The 14,307-nt window shown below is 46.0% G+C and overlaps 1 protein-coding gene across 1 annotated transcript; it reads right to left on the bottom strand.

The window, feature by feature from the left end:
- Window positions 1–4,097: 4,097 nt before the first annotated feature.
- On the bottom strand, window positions 4,098–11,157 carry LOC128731191 (uncharacterized). Its single transcript, XM_053824296.1, has 2 exons — window positions 10,275–11,157; window positions 4,098–4,664 (listed from the first exon to the last, which is right to left on the bottom strand). The coding sequence occupies exon 1, from the start codon at window positions 11,155–11,157 to the stop codon at window positions 10,726–10,728; it is 432 nt and encodes a 143-aa protein (XP_053680271.1). The 3' UTR covers window positions 4,098–4,664; window positions 10,275–10,725.
- Between the last annotated feature and the right edge of the window lie 3,150 nt (window positions 11,158–14,307).

The following is a 14,307-nucleotide window of genomic DNA, read 5'->3' as shown; positions in this document are numbered from 1 at the left end:
CCTTGAAATTATTTTCGTCGGTTTTTTTTTTGTTGGCTTCCCATCAGCTCCCGTTGCCCTGTCGCGGCTCATATCACCGCTCATATCGACGCTGCATGCCGTGATGGACGCAACAAAATACCCCCTTCTCTCACCCCTTCGTTTCCTCTACCACTACCCCTCTTCCACCCCACTCACCGCCGAACCACCCCTCTAATGCTCCACCGGCTGTGGCACATTTTGCGCGCGCTTTTCATACGTCCCGAATTGTCTGTCTCGCTCGCGGGCCTCGTCGCCCATCGCTGTTTTTGAGTCGCCCCACACCCTTCCCGCCCTTCGCACACGCCCCTCGCTAACCCACCTACCCACCCGCAATGGCGGTTCCATCTCCTTTCCAACACAACCCCACCACTGCACTGGCCGGACGATTCGAGTGTCGCGTTTCGTTGTTATCTCGTGTGGCGCGGTTTAGCACGCGGTTTCGGGTTATAATTTTATTTTAGAAACCTCACGCCGCCCGTCCGCGCAAGAAGACCCGTTGTTGACAGAACCACGCTGTTTGTCCGGGCTCGATTGTAAACGATGCCTCTCTCGCGCGCGCGTTTACGCGCTAACCCGGTTTTTTTTTTGCCCGATGCTGCGAGTTGCAATTCGGCTGTTTTGGGGGGATTCTTGTTGCCCTCCGTTTTGAGACGTGTTTCGCTGTTTTCGCGCGTACGGTTCGGGCCAAATTTGGTTTCGCTCTCGGTCTCGGGCTTTTGGCGCCAAAAATGCTAAACCTCCGAGTTGCGACTGATTTTTCGTGGCTTTCTGATGTTTGTCTCTTTTTTTTAAATGCCTTGTTTTAGGCATGTTAGGTGGTGGTTCATCGATTGTCGTCGCCATTAGGCTAAGCTATTTGCTCCGTTATCGGTAGTCGGGCTGTAGGCTAATATAATAAACATTTTTAAGTTCATACAAAATGTTGAAACCTAGCTTCCAATTCCATTTCATTATGTTTCGTGGTGATCTTAAATTAAAACTTTGTTATTTGCACGAAGAGCTGTAGCTACTAACGTTCCTAGTAGCCGTCACATTTCGCTTACAGCACACCTTAATTTTTCATCAACTCAAGTATCCCGTTTTGGTTTGCTCGTTTCGAAAGCTTCTGATGAAGTTCTTCTTCCAACAGCCTGGAAAAAAGGGAAGCACAACAACTTGTCACGCAATTATTGAACAAAAAAGATAACCGCGCAGACACGATTGCGTAGCGATATTTGATTGGAGGCCTGGGGTGGGCTTTCATTGATTCATACGGCCTCACAGCCATAAACACGCACATGCTTTGGTTTGCTTAGTTCTCATTTATCAAACACATGCCTCACACACCACGCACAAGCGCATTTCCAAAGCCAAACGCGTATTTGTTCAGCGTTTGTGACAGTTGCTTCGAATTCCGATCCCCAAGGTACGCATCGTTCACTTGCGCTGGTGTTGTGCGTTATCTCGAGGCACCTTACGCGTATCGTCTATCATTTGATTTTTTTCTTCCTGCTGGTGAATTTGCACACGCATATCTAAATGACATCGTTTTCCACAAACATACGAAATAATCCGACTTTGATTAGAACCATGGTACATGGGATCAACCAAGGCTTTTGGAGGCCAACCGTAGCCGTTAGTAGGAAATGGATAATGTACGATTTAACTTCCATTCAGTACTGTGTTTTCCTTATCGCTTTCTTTTTTCCATCCCTCACTCACACTTACTTTCGCCACCGATTAAATGCGGCTCCACCGGGTTGAATGTTGAGGGCCATGGGGAGCTTCAGTAGGTGAAGGGTCGATATTTTCTAACCTTGTACATTAACCATTTTACTTACCTCGCTTCTATCAGCAATCACTCCACGAGGTGTCAATGACACCGTATTCGTGTGCACGTGTAGTAGCCCACGAGCTTTAGACCGATAAATAGCCACCTCTATCCCGGATATAAGATTCTCAAGCACTGCAAGGGTTAAGACCATGGTTTCGGATCGTAATGGACGCTCTGAGGCAGTTAATGCAAACAAAAAGCAAGAGGTGTTCTGGAATTCATATGATATTTTATTTCATTTTCTATTATATTTTGTTTGAGTGAAGTAATAAATGGTAAGCAACTGCTTGCAAAATAGTCACATGTGTAATGACCAATGCATAGCATACGGTAAAGAGTTCTCAAATATGTTGGTTCAAGGATAAAATTTTAAAATCGTACCTGTGCACAAGCACGCATTTCGACAGAGTACTTATTACTGTAATTGTCTAAGTGTAGTGTTTAACGATATTGGACCTCCGTTACACCTTACATCCGATGCATTCGTATCAAAACATACAACCTTACAGTAGTAACATTTTGGTAGCGCGATAAATAATTAACTAATTCGTCGATTCGCTTCTCTGAATGATCATTCTGAATGGATAGTGCATGCAACGGTAATATATAGCAGCTTTTGTCCCGTATTCACTATTTTGACGCTCGTCAATCAAGGCACGGCACGTATATTGTTTATAAAAAAAATTAAACGAAACACAGCAAGAAAATATAAGGAAGTGATATTACAAGTAACTTAAAATAATGTGCTGCATGTGACAAATGCAACATGCGTGCCTGCAAATCATGAACCGAGCCTCAAGACCTCTGCTGCACCAGCAAATGGTATTAGGTTGTAGCAGTAATAATTTTAGAAGTTGTGATGGTGGTGGATCAGAAGCCTAGGAGCGCACACTGGTCAGTTTGTCTCCTATTAGCTTCTTCCATCTTTCTCTTATGGCAATCGAAGGATCAATTTTACTAATCTCAAAACTGGCGACACAAAAAACAAACAAACATAATAAAACACCTGGCTAATAATTATTAAATCGTTCGATCACAATCATTTGGTACGACAAACGCACTGGAGACGATGTTTAGTGTATATTGCTCATTTTTCTTCCTTCCGTCGGGAAGGGCTTGCTAAGTAGAACGCTGCCTGATTTTGAGCTGAATTTGTCGGACTTCTTGAGCTTGGATCCGGATAGAAAATCGTTGGATCCAATACGGAACACAAAAATTGTGCTAACGTGTTGTTTTGCCTAACAAAAGATAAACGCTACCCAATCGAGACGTGTACAAATGAAGCAGTTTCTGCTTCACGGAAAATGTGAGAAAAAAATGAGATACTTAATCTATCGTTGGGCCTATCCATACCTGTTATTTAGTTTGCTCTGTACCGATCTCGAAAACAAAGAGAAGAATTATATATCAGCTACTCAATCTACTAAGCATTGTAACAAAAAGGATAGGAAGGAAGGAAAACATGGATTGAAGGGATGAGAGCAGGAGCGCAGAAAGTGGCGTTTTGGGAGCAAAGGAGCTACATTACAAAAAAAAATAAAAATATTAATAAACTGAGATCTGAACTTTGATACAAATTTTCCTTCACTTCACTGCAATTTTTCCGTACTATCTGATCTTGTGTCTGATGACCAAGCCAAACTCAGATCGTTCTGATTGCAGCGATACAACAAAAAAAATAATATTAGTCAATAAAGAATCATACCAACTAACGTATAAAATATAAACATATAATTTAACGACAACTTCAATCTATACCCTTAATTTTTCTTCTCCAGGTTGCGTACCCTACACCTTACATTACACTATGTATTGTATCTAGCTTCTCTAACTCTCTTTTTCTCTCGCTCTCTCCCGTATTTTTAGCCTTCCTTTCAATCTGTTCGTCCGTCGATTCGCGATGGATTTCAGAACAGTGGCCAGGAGTAACTTCAGCAGAACGAGAAAATAGTTTTCAAGTAAATCGAGAAGGTTTTCCGTTGCTAGTGGGATAAGTTTAAGCTACGTTGAACAAAGGTAAAAAGGAAGAACAAAAATTGGAGCCAACAAACAAAACATAAGACACAATACTAAACACACGTATCTTTTATCGATCTAGAACGACGACGTTTGCAAATAACTCTCCTTCATTGTCATTTTTCCTCCTTGGTCTCGTGGTACGCTTTAATGTTGTTGCATGAGTTAACGTTTTGTTAAACGTGATGTTTTGGGCAAATTATTGGAGAAATAAAAAAAAATCAATTCAAAATTTAACTGAGCGGTAGCATGTTTTAAACATGCATCGTGAAACAATCACTGGGACCGGAACGCGTCGGTCGCGGATATCCAATTAAAGTCTTCTCTTTCATATTAAACCAGGCTAACTTCGCACTGTACCGGGAATACAGACATAAGCATACACTCGCTTAGAAAATATCACATGAGATCTCGTTCATTTATGCTGTTCGCATATTTGTATTACTTCATCTCTTGCTCTGTTTTCTGTGTTTTCTCTCTTCTTCGATTTGAGTAAAAGGCAGAAACTTCTTCGCCCACCTTAGCGTCAACCGAACTCCTTTCTATATCTAGTGTATCGATGCTCATTTGAGCAACTAAAATTCGTACGTCTGCTTTGTTTATGAAAATGACACCCTTTTTGCACCTTTTTGCAGCTCGTTAGTGCTTATACGGTGATTATACATGAGGTGGGAAAATGGCTCCCGTGTTTTACTTCCTGTCGCTGCAATCAAAGCACGAACAGAACGTACATCTCGAAACATACAACACATTTCAGCAGCCTTTTGTAGCGTGTCTTCCAGCAGGTAGATGGCAGATCCTCTCCAATTCATTGCTGTAAGAGAGTAAAATAAACGAAATAAGCAGTGAGTACATCTTATCGGAAAAAGAAAGCCTAACAATCGTTCTTGAACTTTGTGTTCCCGTGAATAAAAGCCTCGCGCGTTGATGAGCGAATGAATAAAAGACTTAAAAGCTAAATGAATTTTAATGATCTGAATGATGTACATCAATCCCACTCATGAAAGCAGATTGCCCCAAATCTCATGCAGTGCCCTGGATGACTCGACGGCTACGATTCGCTCGAAAAGGTGTGCAATTTTTCGCGCCATTTTCTGCGCGCCAAAAATAAACCCGTTGGGCGAACGTCTTGCTTGCTCTCTAAGCTGTTGCGTTGATACGCGGCGCTGGATGTTGGCTTCTAAATGGACGTGTTGTTTGCTCCTCGCGACTCCCTTCAACCTCATTCTCGCCGACCGTTTGCGAGGTGAGGTGTCTGTTATCATGATATGTTAAAACAATAAAAAATCCCCCACACACCCCGAAATGAACAGCGACTACGTTCATTTGCCAGCTCTCACGAACACACGCCCGTCCAAAAAGGGGTTGAAGCGTTCCTATGCACACCAACGGAACACTCGTTGACCCATTCGCGTTTCTGAGATTGCATGTGCGCGAGTGGGTGCTTCGACATCGGCAGGAGGGCGTGCACGTTTAAGGAGGAACGCCTTAGAAAACGCACCGCTCGTCACGAGGAAAACGAGAAGAAGAATGCGCGCGAGCACGCACACAAGCACGTCGTTCCACCCCTTGGGGTGGGCCGAACTGGGTGGGTTGGGTGCGAAGGAGCAAAATTTCGCGCCCAGCTTCTTCCCCGAGTCGTGGCGTGTCCTTCTTCGAGGGCCGCGCGAACGGGCGTTAGAGAAGGCGTAATCGGCATAAAAGCCAACCTTCGCGAGTGAGGTAGTTTTTTTTTGTTTTTTGTTTTGCTCGCGGCGTGGCGAAACGCGATCGCGTGCGCGCGCTTTTTCGAATGCATTTTTCAGCCGATCGCTTCATCTTGGCGCGAGATCAGTTGGCGCGAGAGCGACCGTAGAGGGCGCACACATGCGAAAGGTGTTCTCTTTTTTTTCCTCGTTTAATTCGTGCGCTAAAGTGTGTTTGCACTGCCTTATGGCCTTGCGAGGTGTTAAAGGTGATCGGTGAAGATTACCTTTATGGTTTGCACTTTTTCACGAGCAGTCGCTGAGTCGTTGTGGACCTCAGCCGACTTCTGGAGTTTTATTCGCACTTTCCGCGCGTATTATGATAGCAGTTGATGGATTTTGCTAGTACCCTCGCGATGGATTATTTTTTTACGACAATTCCGTTGGCAAAACTGGCACATTGGTGAAACCGTCAATGGTTTTCGTTTTCGACAATTTAAATATCTGAATATGCTAATCTTGGATCTCACACGTTTATTGTGCAGATTACCGAAGCGAGATAAAGCCAACCATCTTTCTTTCCACAAGCTTCGGGTTGATTCATTCCCGTTTTATTTGCAAGCGACCGACCGTAGACAATGGAGTCGAGGAGGATCGCTTCAGGTCGGTAGCGATGCCTTATTTAGGTGTCTCCCGGAAGTCGCATAATGCGTTGCGTGCATTATGCAATCCCAAAATAGGCTCAATGATGCGTTTCGACTGTGGTCTGGCTCTGCGAGTACGGCACAACGAGCTGGACCATTAATTCCACCTTCTTTCAGCGCCAAAGCGTACCCACGGCTCCATTAACAACCACGTCTTTTTTTTTGTAGTGGAAGTAACGCTAGCACCGCTTCGTTTCTCCAACAAACTATCGGCTTTCTCATTATCTTACGGTTTCGTTACGGTTGCGATTGCATGGCCTAGTGGTTCAGGTGGCCACAAGAAGCCTGAAGTTAGGTTCGCATCTACGCCTGGCTGGTTCAACAGGGGCAATAAAAAGAATGCAACCCGTGGCTAGTTGGCGTTTCTTTGGAGCCTACACTGCGGCATGCAGTCGTACTTTCGAGCACAGAGGACAAAAACCTCACCCGAAATGTGCGCTGTTCCACCGGCGGTGTTGTGCACTCGCGCGAAAAATGTACGGCATGAATGGGGTACGGCTACGTGGATATGAATAATGAATGGCAGCGGCGAAAGGCGCCGCAACGAACGGAAAAGAAAATGCACCGCGGTAGCCGGCTAATTGCGCACGTTCACGATGCGATGGTGCACTTTGGTTTGGCTTTTGCTGCCTTCATTAGTGGTAGCATCGTTTGCTGTATCGGTTGCATCGGGTAAAGGGGCAAGATTTCAGCAAATGAAGAAATTGCACTAGAAAGCTGAACGGAAGCAGTTAGGTATGGTCGAGATCTACCGATCGCACACAAATGGGTGATTTAGTTATCTTTCGCGCTAAGTTACTAGTAGGAAACACGAACTTATTCCTCGACACCGCCATTACTTACTTCTTGCAGTCATAAAATCCTCACAACTTTATTGAATGCTTGCCTACCGTAGGAACATTACTATCTGCCAGCCCTCTTGCTACTGTGTTGCAATGTGCACACACGAACATTGAGCACACGAGTAAATAAAAAAAAAGAAGACAACCATCTCTTTGCACCGAATGTGGCGCCGATAATTGATCGAAATTCAAGCAGCGCATCGAACGTTGCTCAACGCCGACCGAACACAACACGTCGTCACAGTGTGCGATAGGATCGTTCTTAAATTAATTTACCGGCTCACACTTGGGTTAAAAAGGAGCATCAAAAAGGAACGCAATCTCGAAAAGGGAAGGCTGGAAGTGAATGCACCACCCGACTGCAATCCGCTGCAATGTGTCTCAGGAAAATAGCGGCGAGTCAAAACGAGGCTGATACGTGACTTCATTCCGTTCGCATTCTGCGGCCACTTTGCCGACGGCTTCCGTTATATTTTATTGTTTTTTTTTTTTTTATTCGTTTGTTTCTCCCAAAGTGTACTTGGGTACTCGTGCGAAACAAAGCGAGATGCACGCGGAATCCGCGATCGTTTCCGAGTCTTACGCGCGTACTTAAAAAAACACTCGCAGGGAATATTCTAGCGCTGACGAGGATCATCTTTCTGGACGCGCGCGCCATTGCCATTAGATAGGGCATTTAATGCGCGGAATATCTTTTTACTCGACCCTCAACGCACCCACCAACCGAAGTGCAGAACAACGCAGTAACAAGCGATGCTAAATGCACTTGAGCACAGGCTCGGTTAATTTATTTCTATTTATTTTATGGCACGGCGTAAAGTGACGGCGATCGTTTGCGCTCCGTCCGGGTCGTTGGGGCTTGACGAAGGCAGTATTTAATCGAAAAAACATTTTGAGCTGCTTGTGATCGCGATGAGTCCGCGCTTGTGTGCATTTTCATTCCCGCGTCCACGCTACAAGTGCATTTGCCGCTGAAAGACGGTTCAAGTGGTCCGCGTCTGCATTTGAAAGGGGTTTGGCGTTTAAAATAAATGGCTATTTTTGGCCCGACGTTACCGGACCGAGCTAAAGGTCGATCGGTTTGGGGCGTGCAATTAGCCATTCAAACGAACGTGCATCCGGTAGCGGTGCATATTTTGGGCGGAAGTGATTTGTGCGCCTGTCCGTTGGTAGATGCGTTTGTTTTAAAAGGAAAAAAATAACCCAAAGGAATCTGTTGCTAGGCTTTGGTGCAAAAATTGCATATTGATGGATTTCGGTATGGTTAAGCTAATTTACCACTTCCTTGAACACGCGGTTAGAGAACCACATAAATTAAGAAGCACCGGCACCTTGAAGACGAATTATGCACTTCACGCGTTCACTTATCGATTTTTATATCGAGATGTTCGTACGATCGAGCAACAAACAAAAAATACCACGAGCCGTGGCAGTGAACCGGAGTAGCATTTGGCTGCTTGATAAGAAACGAACGTTTTCTTAACGCGTGTACAAGCGATTTACTTCATTCGTTTCACTCAAAACCTCACGAACACCGTGGGCCAACCACGCATGACCTTCACCTTGACTGAAAGCCGATAGAAGCAAACACAAAACCGTACACCATCGGGGGCATTTCATTCCCGTGCTCGAATGTGCTGTAGTGGGCTTGGGAAAGAAAACCGCTGCGAAAACGCACCCGCTAAGAAGACGCTTTCTTCTGTTCGCTCGCGGTCGAGACAAAACATTTCTTTCTGTTGGGAATCGAAGCCGGTGTGCGCGAAGAAACGCGACCAGGCGGGAAGAGATGCCAGTTGTGTAAATATTTTTCTCCACCATTCAAACGCCACCGGAAAAGCGACATTCTAAATGGCGCTATTAGGAGTCTGTATGCGAGACCGCACCCGGGTCATGGTAGACGAGAATTTTCGCGCCAATTCTTCTCTGCACACTGCAGACTCGGTGGCTACGGAAGCGCAATAGCGTCCTCGAAAGAACGTCTTCGTGAACACTTGCGCGCGAAATTTGCGCTCCTTCGCACACACCTGCATGTCGAGGGTGGGTTTATGCGAGTGTGCGTAAACTTGGTGGTGACAAATCATGCAAACTACGCACCTCAATCGGGGTGGAAGATAAGAAAAAGTTTCCAAAAGTGACGAAGAACAAACGTCATTGCGCATATCTAGCCTTCCTCGCGAAGCGACAAACACTCAAACATTGGGTGCAGGTGTTCGTCCTCCTTCGTACGTACGGATTTTCCTCGATCATGGTATGGTCCTACGTGTACAACCAGAACAGGTTTTGGGATGGAGAAAAACCGCGCGCACGCGCATTCTCGCCCGCCCAAAATGTGGCTTGTCAAAAATACGCAAAAGAATCGAGCGCGCGCGCGCGCGCAATCGATTTTGAAGGATGACGTTTGAAAGAAAATGCATTCGCGCCGAAAATCCCGTTCGCCACAGTTTGGGCGCGCGACCTCTCGCAAATGATGTTTCCGCTCTCGGGCTTGTGCGGGAGAGCAGAAAAGGACGAAAGACCGAGGAAATGGCCACGTCAGTGAGGGTAGTTTTGGCGGCTACCGGTTGTTGAGGGCTCCTGACATTGGCATGAGCTCAAGGTGTTTGTGTAGGTGGGCATCACCACCACTAGTGTAGCACATGCAGTTTTTGTTGGACGGGACACTAAAATCACAATTGAGTTTTCTCCAACAAAAAAAAAACGCCACCTGGACCATGTTGGCACGTTTCGCACGCATGCGCAAAAAAGGCTTTCTTTGTTGGTCCGCAAAGCTCAGAAGCTCCAATTTTTGCGTGCTCACGCAAGTGGTTCCAAAATTAAATCCAACGCCCATGCACCAGCAGAAACGTGATCGAGATCCCGATAACGGGCGTCGCAACACAGGGTTGCCCTTCGAAAAGCAGTTCGCTCGCGCGTGCGCCCGCCAGAAAAGACGGAAAATGACAGATGATCGTTTTGCGCGCGCATCCTTTCCCGTCAGGTGTGCGAGGCAAAAGATCACGCACACATCCGTACTTCTTCTCGATCGTTCGCTGTTTCCACCCACCGCCTATCCTTCGACGTCAGCAGCTGACGACGGTGTGTCACTAGGAAGCATTTTTGGCGCGAAAATCGCCGCGAGGATCACTGGTTTGCACCGGTTTCCCTTCTCCTTTTTTTTTTCTTTTTGGATGATGTATTTGCTTGTATAACCTACCTTCGTATCCTGCAGCCGGTGGCGCTTTGAATGGTGTGGGTGTGTGTGTGTGCCCGTAGTGTGGTCGGGCATTTTCCCGACTAAGTGAGCCAAGTGGCGGTCGATGGAAGACGACGGTTGGGTGTGTTTTCTTTGCTTTTCTCGCTCACTCACTTCCTCTTTCTCTCACGCACGGATTTTTTTCGGTTAATCGCCCGGATAGTTTTCAATAGGTGAACGTTTGTATTTTCTGCAGTTAGTTTTAGGGTTTATGCGGTGCTTTTGCTTTTCTTTTTTCTTTTACACAGCCCACGGTGTTTGGCGGTATTGCACTCTTTTGGTGACGCGCATCTCACTCGCACTCCGTGCAGGTGGCAGTCGCTAAGGCGGCGGTGACGGACGGTTCCCTTCCTTCTCTCTCTCTCTCTTGATCATTCAACTCCCACACTTTCACCTATCGCCCGCGATCGGCTCACTGATGGTGATGACGATGGTGTGATCCCTTCGACGAGGACGAGTTGTAGGAAGAGTTGATGCTGGTGTTGGCGTACGGATCGAAGCCGTACCGAGAGATGGCACGTTTTTGCTCCTCCTTGAAATATTCGTCATATATCCGATTTGATTCGTTTGGATCCGGCGGGCTGTCGAAAAGGCGCCGTGCGGTCGAGGAACGCATCATTCCGCACACAGATGACGACGAGGAGGATGAAGAGTGCTGAACTATCCGGCCTCCAGCGGCTCCACCCACGCTTCCACCCTGTCTAATACCGCCCCCGACGCTGCCTCCGCCACCGACACCGCCGGAACCGGGCCTGTTGCAATCGTAGGCCGCAGACACACGGGCGGAGGAAGCCGTGGCGGGTTGAGGCAACACACTCGGGTGTTTTACGCTGCCTACGGTCATCGTTCGTAGGGTGGATAGACCTTCGAAGGGTGGCACTATGGAGGTAGCTCTGTCACAGCCGGCGAACCTAGGGAATGCGCTTTTTGGTGGGTTGGAAAATGTCGCAGCACGAGCAAACCAAGGAACACGGATCACTCACGCGGATAAATGCACTAATTACACGTCTGGGTTTACGGACGCACTTACACAGCGTTTGCAACGGCACACATACACGCAGGCACACTTACACTCGTCGGTTTCGGTGGGACAACTGGCGTGGGTGCATTTGAGTTTGGCGCGACGCGTTGCAGATCGCCTTGGAGAGGTTTCCTATCGTTAATGGAGTGCTTTTCACGAATCGCTCTCTAGCGGAGGGTTAAGCGTGTTCTCCTGACGTACACTGCACTGAGATCTATCCGAGATGAACCCGGAAGGTGGTGTGTACATGGTATCGAGGGTGGGTAGACGCGATGGAATGTGCACTTGTGCTCACGACCGCGTTGTTCTGGTACTGCCAGGGTACGAGCTTCGAACAACTCCGTGGATCTAGCGAACTCTTGGCGATCATCCAACTCTAGTAGGCACGGTGGTGATCATGACGATGATTCACACTGAGTAGCGATCAACTCGACTGATCCGAAATGGGGTCGGTGGGAATAAAGAGAGTCTGCGCGCACTGTCACTGGTTTAGGCGGATCGTGCGATCGAGAAAGCAGATCACGGAGTTTGCGGACACCAACTGGTAAGACTGCGCGTGGTAAGCACAAAGTCGAAGCATACGAGCTGCAGAAACTAATTCACCAACAAACTGCCAACAAGTTACGAATCAATCCTCCCGTTAATCTCACTGCTCTCTAGCTTGGTACGCCGCAATGGACCATGTTTCTTCGGCACGAAACGGAGGAAAAAACACACGCGAGATGAAAATCGAAGTTGCGCGAGCGCACACAGGACGCGTCCGACGTCGTCGGGAGTTTCAGATGAAATGATCACAGTGAGTGGAACGACGCACTCTAACGCATACGGAAAATCGCTGAGAGAACTCTCGACACGCAACGTAGGAGAGAACAGGCACACTGGGTTGAACGTGCCTACGGTGGTGGGAAAAATTATGCAAACGTTTAAACAGTTGACTGGGTTTAATTCTTTCTAGGCGAGAGAATGGTTAAATTTATCCCCATTGGACACATTGTTAAACATATTTAGTAAAACTGTACAAAAAACCAAAAAGGAGAAGCAGTATGGACAATTTTTAGTATGGCAGTATGGAAACGTTAATATTTCAGGTAGTTTTGATAACTACATTATTTGTATGGGTGCTTATATTAGAGAAAATCATATAAACATGAATTTTCCTAATGCAGACTGTCTACTTTTCGAGCAACCCACAACATTGCACATTGGGAGTTACATCAATTCGGCTTGCACCGAGGCCATAATTTAATTTAATTTACTTGTATATACTTTTTGTGAAATGGTTCATTTTAGCCATTTTACTATTATTTTGATCTACATTTTATTTAAATTTCTCTTTTTATTGATTGATTGGAAACTTACGGTAAATAACTCTTCGCAGGATAAGGAACTTTTAATGAGCGTGCCGTTATCTTAGATCTTATTTCTTTTTCTCGCACATGCGCTAACATGACGAGAAGCCATTTGTTGCCATTTTGTTCAGTTCGCCGTTTATGTTATGGAATAGAGTTCTCAGTTCAATCAGGACCAAAGTGGTCCCGGTCGTTTGGATTTGAAGGTTTTGAAAAAAGTGAATATAACTCGATTGTAAATTGTGTACAAATTGGTTGAATGTTGTTTAAAACAATAATAACCATACATAAAAATTTAAAATTAATTCAATGGGATATTATCCTGTCTGTGTTTCGTTATTAGGATGCCTGAAATTATTGCACTATGATCGTTATCCTTGCACTCCATTTTTTTTTACTTGCATATATTTTATTATGAAGAATACATTCTGCTCTTCATATTTCCAATATAATGATATTCGGGAGTATTTTATTCTTTAAATATAGAAAATTCGAATGGATTAGATCTTATAAATATTTGAAATATACAGTAAAACCTTATCATTTACGGAACGTAATGTACCGTTATATGTTGAACAAATGAAACTAGACATTCGAGCTATGCTCACAGTAGCCAAACGGAGAGTATGTTTGCTATTCTAAACAACAATTTTCATTTGGCCAATAGCTGACGTCACCTAGCGAGTGACCCCGAAAAATAGATCGCGTGTTCCGTGGAGCTGGGCCAACGACGCCACGTTGTTACCGTTTAACAATCCTCCGACCGACCGTTGACATCAACGACCTTGAGGCCGCACGAGTCCTTTGGCTTCCGTGAACGAGCTTTTGACATTGTTTGTGGTCCTTCAGCCGCCTGGTGGCAAGGAGTGGTTGTACTGGAACCACGGCTCTTGATGGCAGCGCGGCTGGCGGACGATGGCTCAGAATCACGTTTCTAACCTCATTTACATTTTCATATCGTGTACGAGGTTGCGAAAAAATCGTGCAACGAGGTCGGAGTATGGGGTGGACGGGATGACAGATACACGATACGCCGTGAATTTCCCAGACGGGAAAAAATCAGAGTTCATTTGGAACCGGTCATACGGTCGCTAGCAAATACGGGTCGGTTACCTCGGTTGAACCGAGAGGAAACGCTTCGAATCCGGACTAGCCGTTCCTTTCCGACGCCTGGGGCCCACTGCCGACAGGAACCGTCTGTCTATCGGGTGATATTTTCTATTCTTTTTTCCACAGTTTAGAGCTGGGCAATGCGCAAGTGCAAGCGTGGCTGAAGATTCGGGAAACAGACCGAGCTTTTGTGTAGCTGAAAATCGGGGAAAACTCAAAGCGAGACACAAGAAAGTGCAGAGTTGTGTAAAACACTGCTGACCCTACGAAAGAGCAGCGGAACGAAAACGTCGAAGATACCAATGACACGTGCTAAACGATGACCGGAACGAGCGCACGAATGGTGGTTCTGTTAGGGAGACGTATGTGTGTTGTCTTTCCGCTTGTGTTCCGTCAATCGGCCTTATGCTGTTTGAAAAATTGGTACAACCCTTGACAATCTAGCAATATGCGAATGAACTAGCTTCGCTTTTAGTGGTGATTCTACCTCAGTTTAAAAATTCGCCGGTACTTT

Source organism: Anopheles nili, chromosome 2 (genome assembly GCF_943737925.1).
Source record: "Anopheles nili chromosome 2, idAnoNiliSN_F5_01, whole genome shotgun sequence".
Taxonomy (NCBI): Eukaryota; Metazoa; Arthropoda; class Insecta; order Diptera; family Culicidae; genus Anopheles; species Anopheles nili.
This window is presented reverse-complemented; position numbering and strand designations above follow the sequence as displayed.

Coding starts and splice junctions, on each gene's coding strand:
- LOC128731191 (XM_053824296.1), bottom strand. CDS start 11,157: ATGACCGTAGGCAGCGTAAAACACCCGAGTGTGTTGCCTCAACCCGCC.